Here is an 8,968-nt window from a genome sequence, read left to right as displayed (position 1 = left end):
GGAGGAACCCATTGCTATTCTAGAGCGTCAAGTCCGAAAGTTGAGGAACAAGGAAATAGTTTCGGTTAAAGTGTTGTGAAAAAATCAGAAAGTGGAAGAAGCTACTTGGGAATCAGAAGATGATATGCGGGATAGATACCAAAACCTTTTTTATTCGGTGGATGATGAAATGAAAGGTATAATATTTGCCTTATTCTTTCCATACCCTTAGTATGCTTGAAATCGTGCTTGTCTGTGTCCCACATCATCATTCGGGGATGAATGATCCCCAAGGGGGGATAATGTAACACCCCGCAAGAATTCCTCCATGTGTTATCTCCTAGTAGCATGCTTATAGAGTTGAAAATTTTCTAAGTGTCAAAAGGACTTAGTCTCATTTTGAGCTCTGAATATTTGAGGATTTATTTACGATCTTCCCGACCTCCAATAGTTAATTCTTTTAAGTTGATTCACGATAGGGCAAGTCGATATCATATCTCGGATAAGTTTTGGATTTTTCGGGCCACGTTTAGACCTTGTTTGGTGTCGCAAAATAGTGAACCAATGCGATCTTGGTGCGTCGCGCTACCCATCGCATTGGTCAATTTTCTGAAAAAACTGCCAAGCAAAAGTACTGAGGCTTGGCGTGATTAGGGCGCAATGCGTCAGGTATCGCGTCGATGGTATCGACGCGCCGTGACGCCTATCGCGTCGAAGCTCAATTGTTTCACTTTTTAAAATCCGCATTTTTAAGGGAAATTGAGTTATTTTTCCTTATCACAATATGCCCAAAACATAAAATTAAAGCATCTTATCAGCACTTTAGGTTAGTTTTCATGAAAAAATTACTCTCTTAACATCAATTGAAAACCCTAGCCTCTTCTTTCAAGATCAAGAGCTCATCTTTGCAAGTCAATAGTTTCAAGAACTAAGGTGAAATTCGGAATCCACTCTTCCTCCTAAACAACCTAAGGCACGTGGGGTTTATCCTAAAACTACATGGTCTTGTGAAAACACTTGTATATTATTTAAAGATCATCAAGCACGAAATTACAAAGGGATTTTGGAATCCATGTTTTAAATTATGCATCATGAATGTTTTAATGACATTGTTGTTTTGGCCTTTAGGTCTTTTCCCCTTAAAGTTGATTTATACATACATATATCTATATATATATGAAAATTTAGATTTGAAGGTTGTTTGATAGCACAAATTATAAAATACCTCTCTTGTGATGAATTTAAGTTTATAATCTTATTGTGAATAGTTTGAAATGCATGATTTATGATTTGAAAATAGTTTTCTAAATATCATAGTATTTGGACATGATTTAGATATGATGAGAGGGAGTTTCTTGATATAATTATATTCTTGTGTTAAAGAAAAAAAATTGCATGTGATTAAGAACTTTGATATGACCACCTTGTGTATTTGAAATGTTGAAAAAGAGAGTTTCTTGCATGTGTTTACATGAGTTTTAAGAAAGAGTTATTTGAATTGATTTATTTATATGGTGGTCTCAAAACTTATGTTTTGAAAACAGAGATTATAATATGCTATTAATGGCTCAGAGATGTGACCTGCAAGTCAATGGTATGACGATATCATATAAATGTATGCCATAACAAAGCTAGAGTTTTTTTCAGAGTTTGATTTCAGAGAATGAAATGTTTTAAAGAGTTAAAAAATATCTTAAAGAGGATTAGGTGGTTACCCGAAGAAGGCTTGAGTTCAAGTAACTCTGAGTGATTTTGAGAATTTTGTTCTAAGCTTGAATGAAAAATATATGTTAGTGATTTTCCATTGAAGGATTATTGAAACCCCAAGTGCGGAACTACACTGTCTCTATTTCTCATGGATGAAGTTAATGATAACTTTTGTATATTCTTACCCATTTTTTCTATGAGTAGCTAATTCTAAATCTTGGGGTTATGCTTGCTTAGGTTGTGGTAGTGCATGGATTTTAACTAATTATTCTCCTAATTAGTTATTTGTGATGGGTGTTGCATTTTTTCAGGATTTAACTAAGAGTTGGGGGTTACAAACTCTAACTACCCTAGAAACCATGTCATTCTTGAAAGAGAGGACATGGGGGAGAAATAAATGCAACCAATAACTTGATTTATTTCATTTAATGACATCTCTTAGACATAAGGATATCACTTGAGGTAATAGATGTCAAAAATTGTCACACTTGTGAGGTGTTCGAAAGAACCCATTTATGAAATTTGGTGTTGCAATTGAAAGATTAACACTGAAACATTGACATCTAGCCGAGCCATGACTTTTAGCTAAAGGTTGAATAAATTGCCAAGTACCCATGCATGAACCCATTCCTAGAATTGCATAACCCCAACTAAATCAAATGGTGACATCTCACTCGGCCTCTATCAAGCAACTTGAAACTTAATTAGGTCAAATCTCAGCACAACTTAATGCAAGATAAAATGGTGGATTGCCTAGTGACACAGATGTAAATCCTTAAAATGATTCTCACATCATGGCTATTATCACTGAGCGTGGTTGGACTCTTGGTAAAGATGTTGATTTTGGTAAAGACCCTAATGATAAGGCAAATGAAGAACAAGCCAATGCAAAGAGAAAGCGGCTATAAGGGCCAATTGATAATGATCCAAAGCCTAATGAGATAAGTGTTGAACGGCCGACGGTAGTTGAAGAAGACAATGAAAGTAAGAAAACTCTGAAGGTGGTTGATGATGATACTCCAAAAATGGATGAAACTCCAATTATTCCATTGCCATAAATCAAAATTCCTCCCCTATTCCCATAAAGGCTCAAGAAGAAGGATGATGATACCAAGTTCAAGAAGTTTCTTGCGAAGTTTATCAATTTATCAGTGAATATTCCTTTGTTAGAAGTCTTACAAGAAATGCCCGGGTATGCTAAATTTATAAAGGACTTGGTTACAAAGAAGCGAGTCATGGATTTTGAAATAATTGAGATAACCCATAATTGTAGTGCTATAATATCTTACGCAATAGTGGTGAAGAAAGAATACCTGGGCTCATTTACAATTCCTTGCACTATTGGGGTCTACAAATCCAGAAAAGCGTTGTGTGATATTGGGGTAATTATTTATTTGATGTCATTTGCCTTGTTTCGAAAGTTAAGCTTGGGTGATCCTAATCCTACCACTATGAGACTTCTAATGGTCAATCGTTCAATCAAAAATTCTTTTGGTATGTTGTACGATGTTTTGGTGAAAGTCGACCGATTTATCTTTCCGACCGACTTCGTTATTCTTGATTGTGAGATTGATCATGAGGTCCCAATCATTCTTGGTAGACTATTCTTATCTACCGGAAGGGCCTTTATAGATGTGGAATATGGGGAGATGAAATTTCGGGTGAACAATGACGAAGTATCCTTTAATGTGTGTAAGTCCATGAAGCAACCTATGGACTTGCAGTTATTTCATTGATTGATGTGGTTGACAATAAGGTAGCCAACACTGTTGAAATGGATCTTGTGAATGACCCCTTGGTGGGTGTATTGTAGAACTTTAAAAGTGAGGTGGTTGAAGAATATGATGAGGTGGTAACTTCATTGACGGGCCTTGGATCTTACACCAAGAACCCGATCAAATTGGATCTTGATTTGAAAAACCATGAGAGTCCACCCGCCAAGCCGTCTATTATTGAACCACCTCAACTTGAACTTGATTTGTTACCATCTCATCCCCAATATATTTTCTTGGGTGAGGAAAAGACATTATCAATCATTGTAGCGGGTGATCTTGAACCTTGCCAAGTGGATGCCTTGAAATCAATTATGAAAAAATTCATTCAAGCTATTGGGTGGACTATCGCGGACATTATAGGAATCCCTCCCGAAATTCGTTCTCATAAAATCAAGTTAAATGTTGATCATGTTCCTAGTATGGAACACCAAAGGAGACTCAATCAACCAATTCAAGAGGTGGTCAAGAAGGAAATCATTAAGTGGCTTGATGCAGGAGTTGTCTACCCAATTTTGACTAGTACGTGGGTGAGTCCGATCCAATGTGTTTCCAAAAAAGGTGGCATGACGGTTTTCCCTAATGAGAATAATGATCTTGTACCTATGCGTCCGGTCACGGGTTGGAGAGTGTGTATGGATTATCGCAAATTGAACTCATGGAATGAGAAAGACCACTTTCCCATGCCATTTACGGATCGAATGTTGGATAGAATAGTCGATCGAGGTTGGTGTTTCTTTCTTGATGGTTACTCAGTGTACAATCAAATTTGCATCGCCCTAGAAGTACAAGAAAAAACCACTTTCACTTGTCCCTATGGCACATTTTCTTTCAAGTGCCTGCCCTTTAGGTTATGAAACACACCGGCCACATTCCAACGATTCATGTTCTCTACTTTTTGGATATGGTAGACGATACAATGGAGGTTTTCATGGATGACTTCTCTGTGGTTAGGGATTCATTTGATTTTTGCCTTGCTCACTTAAGCAAGGTCCTTGAATGATGTGTGGAGACTAATCTTGTTTTGAATTAGGAAAAATGTCACTTCATGGTCAAGGAAGGCATTGTTCTAGGCCACAAAATTTTGGGAAAGAGCATCCAAGTATATCAAGCAAAAGTTGAGGTAATTGCTAAGTTACCCCCACCGATCTCCGTGAAGGGCATTAGAAGTTCTCTTGGTCATGCCAGATTCTATCGATGGTCATGCCAGATTTTATCGGCGTTTCATTAAGGATTTATTGAAAATTGCTCATCCTTTGTGCAAGATTCTTGAAAATGAGGAAAAATTTAAATTTGATGATGATTGTGTAAAGTCTTTTAACTGCCTCAAGGAACTCCTTGTGTCGGCTCCTATCATAGTAGCTCCGAATTGGTCATTGCTCTTTGAATTAATTTGTGAAACAGGTAGTGTTGCTCTAGGTGCAGTTTTGGGCCAAATAAAAGAGAAGTTGTTTCACCCAATATACTATGCAAAAAAAGACGTTGAATGATACTCAACGTAATTATACAGTTACGGAACAAGAGTTGTTAGTGGTGTTATATGCTTTCGTATAGTTTTGGGCCTATTTGTTGGGCACGAAAGTGGTTGTGCACACAGACCATGCCGCTGTTAGATATTTCATGTCTAAGAAAGAGGCAAAACCTCAATTGATTAGGTGGATAACGCTCTTGCAAGAGTTCGATTTTGAAGTGAAAGATAGAAAGCGGCGTGAGAATCAAGTAGCCGACCACCTTTCCCACCTTGAATCTAATCATGAGAAGTTGGGTGAGATTGATATTAATGGAACCTTCCCCAAAAAGCTAGTCATTTCACTTTCGGAGAGCATTACACATTGGTATGCGGATTATGCTAACTATATTATGAGTGCTATGGTTCCTGACGAGCTAAATCATTATCAAAAGAAGCCATTCCTATTTGATGTGAAAAATTATTTTTGGGATGAACCGTTCTTATTTAGGGAGTGTGCGGATAGTGTGATATGTCGGTGTGTCATGGAGGCAGAAATGAGAGATATTCTTAAAGCTTGTCACTCTTCTCCGTTCGGTGGTCCTCATGGTGGGATCTAAACGACCGCTAAGGTTCTTCAGAGTGGATACTATTGGCTTAACCTTCATAGAGATTCTTATGAGTTGGTCAAAACATGTCCTCAATGTCAAATGCAAGGTGGTCTTTTGAGGAAGCATGAGATATCTCTTAAGCCCAATCTCGAGGTTGAACTATTTGATGTGAGGGGGATGGACTTCATAGGTCTCTTTGTGAGCTCATATGGTAATAAATATATCTTGGTAGCTATCGATTATGTCTCAAAGTGGGTGGAAGCCATTGCGTTACCAAACAACGAAGGCAAAAGTGTCACTTTTTTCTTGAATAAGTACATCTTTACAAGGTTCAGGACTCTAAGGGCAATTATTAGTGATGGTGTCTCTCATTTTTGTAATCGGGTCTTTGGTGCTTTGATTGATAAATATAGGGTGAAGCATAAGGTTGCTACTCCTTATCATCCCCAAACTAGTGGCTAAGTTGAAGTTTCGAATCATGAAATCAAGTCCATCCTTGAGAAAACCATAAATGTTGGTCATACAAATTGGGAGAGACAACTCGATGATGCTCTTTGGGCATATAGACAGACTATAAAACTCTTATTGGTATGTCCCCCTACCAATTAGTATTTGGGAAGGCTAGTCACTTATACGTTGAGTTAGAACATAAGGCTTTATGGGCTTTTGAAGAAGTTGAATTGGATTGGGAGGACGCTTCAAAATTGAAAGTGAATCAACTTCATGAGTTGGAAGAGTTTCAATTAAAAGCATATGAGAGCTTCGTGTTGTATAAAGTGAAGATGAAAAGGTGGCATAACGCCAAGATATTAAAGAGAGTTTCGTGTGGTTGATTATTTCCTCCTCTTCAATTCAAGATTTAAATACTTCGCAAAAAAACTTAGATCAAAGTGGTCGGGCCCGTTCGTGATCTCAAATGTTTATCCTAGTAGAGCTATTGAGTTGGAAGATCACGAGAAGAAAAAAATTATGGTGAATGGGCAACGATTGAAACACTATCATGTGGGTGTACCTGGAGCGACTAAGGTTGAGTCGTTTCACTTCAAAGATCCAAAATGATGATCGAGTGATGTCGTGCCACGACTATAACTACGACGCTTCTTGGGAGGCAACCCAAGATTTATTTTTGATGCTTTCTTATGTTTTTTATATTAATTTTAGATTAATTTTGATTGATGCGGGTAATATTACGAAATTGGGGTGCTAGAAGTATCTTCAGGGGCTCAAAAGTGAGCCCCGAACCAAAAATTTTGTTCAAAAAAATATGTACTGAACTATAACAATCTTTGTTGGACCTACTTGAGAAGGCTAGCCGCATGTACAAGTAAAACAAAATGTAGATTGTTCGAGTTTTAAGCCAAGGTGCAGCAACTATTCTGCCTCAACCTGTGCTGGACAAGCGCAAGCAGTCCAGACACAAGTAAGCCGCACTTGGAATGCAGATAAGGCCGTGGTATTCTGTCGTGAGATATGCTAGAACTGCTCAAGCAATCCAGGCGCAAAAGGGCACAGGAGTGGTTGTTTTCACTGAAGGTTACTACCTGGACCTGCAATGAACTTATTGCAGTAATCCAAGCACAAGCCAGAAGCATGTTAGACGCAAACCAGGCTAGTACTCACTGCCATGATATGCGCTGGAACTGCTTAAGTAATCCAGCCGCAGGTTAAAAATAGTTCAGACGCAGGTTGCACTTAAGCTGTTAAGTTGTTAAAAATTGGTCGGATCTTGTTGGGATGACCCAACCCGGTCAGCCCAAAATCTTTTTAAAACACGTAAGTTGCGCCAAAATAGTCCAATCTTAAATATTTTTTTCATCACAGTTCCTTTCAAACGAGTTTTTTCTCTCAACTTAGCATTCTTCCTTTCTTTAACAAAAAAAATGAGCTACCAACAATTGAGATAACTCTTTTGGACTTGTGCTTCACTTTTCCTCTCTCTTAACTCAAGAAAGGTATGCTCCTTCATAGTTTCACTTTTAAATTCTCTTAAAAATGGATATGGTGCTTCATACCTTATGATGACTGGTCACTTGAGTTTGGTGTGTATGAGTTAGTTGGGATGATTGTTACTTGTTGGAGTCCTTATGTTGTCATTGATGTCTTGTTTCACTTGTTTGACTAATGATACTCTCTTGAACGAAACTAGTGCATCATATGTTTGACAAAATGTTCATCAAACCTTTCTTGCTTATTTTGTGTGGTGGGGTGGCTCAAGTATGATAATATGAGCATCTTGAATGTGTTTGGAGATGATTTGGTGAGATGGGATTGTTCTCTTGTGCTACTATTCTCCTTCTCCAAGTCCTTAGCTAGCATGCCCACCATGTGTTTGTTGAAATAATAATAAGAGAGAAATGTCTTGTATGCTTGTAATTATCAATGTGTTCTCCTTAGGGCATGATGTGGTCATTTTTTTATGCATCATTATGAGTCCAATTGATCCTAAAAATAAAATATTCGGTAGTCATTAGTTGAAAGAGTTTGTTGAGAAATATGGAATCCATGGTTCTTGTTGGTCACTATGCCTAATCGGGAGACATGAATGCTTGTCTTACCCAATGAAAGATTGGATGACATCATTCTTAAGGGTATTGGTCATTCTTTTTTCCATTGGAGGTATTGGATATCCTATGAATTAGTTTTGTGAAATGTGAAGAATGTGAGATAATCTAGCACCCAAATGATTAAGTGTTGTAATCAATGCATCCCATGGGCCTTGCATCTATCAAACAAATATTTTCTTTTCTTATCTTTAATTTTCTTTCTTAACATACAAAAATCCAAAAACATGTTTTTCCTTTTCTCTTTTGTTTTTATTTTGTTTTGTTTCTTTATCATAGGTATGTCTTCAAGGAAGAACTTTCCGCAAGAAGCTAGAAAGGGTAATGCCCCGGATAAGAGCAAAGCAAAGCCTACTTCCTCAAAGGGAAAAGAACCGATCTCCAGAATCCTTGGCTGCTTAGTGGTGATTTCAATAATGTTTTGACAACAGAAGATAGAATTGGCTCACCTGTGTTACCTAGTGAAGTTGACAGCTTCCAAGAGTGTCTCACTACCCTCTCTCTTACTACGCTCAAAGCTAAAGGATGTCATTTCACCTTCTGCAATAGCAAGGACCCCAGTAGTACAGTATATTCTAAAATAGATTGGGCTTTCGGCAACTCTCACTAGGTATCTACTTATAGTCATGTAGAGGCAGAGTTTTCGAATCCTGAAATATTTGATCATTCCCCCATAGTTATCAGTATATGCTCTCAGCCACGAACAGGTCCAAAACCTTTCAAATTATACATGACAGTGTTGAAACATCCCGACTTTGGAAAGATTTTAGAAGATACATGGAACACTCCATGTCAAGGTACTAAAATGTTCAACCTTTGGTATAAACTAAAGGCATTGGAGAATAGTTTAAGAAATTTGAACACCTATTTAGCTTCCTACAGTCAGAGAAT

General features: G+C 37.6%; 1 protein-coding gene across 1 annotated transcript; it reads left to right on the top strand.

The window, feature by feature from the left end:
* Positions 1–3,137: 3,137 nt before the first annotated feature.
* On the top strand, positions 3,138–5,525 carry LOC124885667. Its single transcript, XM_047393907.1, has 4 exons — positions 3,138–3,362; positions 3,500–4,184; positions 4,647–4,882; positions 5,013–5,525. Exons 1-4 carry the CDS (start codon positions 3,138–3,140, stop codon positions 5,523–5,525), a joined length of 1,659 nt encoding a protein of 552 aa, XP_047249863.1.
* Positions 5,526–8,968: the final 3,443 nt, after the last annotated feature.

Source organism: Capsicum annuum, chromosome 7 (assembly GCF_002878395.1).
Source record: "Capsicum annuum cultivar UCD-10X-F1 chromosome 7, UCD10Xv1.1, whole genome shotgun sequence".
NCBI lineage: Eukaryota > Viridiplantae > Streptophyta > Magnoliopsida > Solanales > Solanaceae > Capsicum > Capsicum annuum.
The sequence above is the reverse complement of the archived record's forward strand: the minus strand, read 5'-3'. Positions and strand labels throughout refer to the sequence as shown.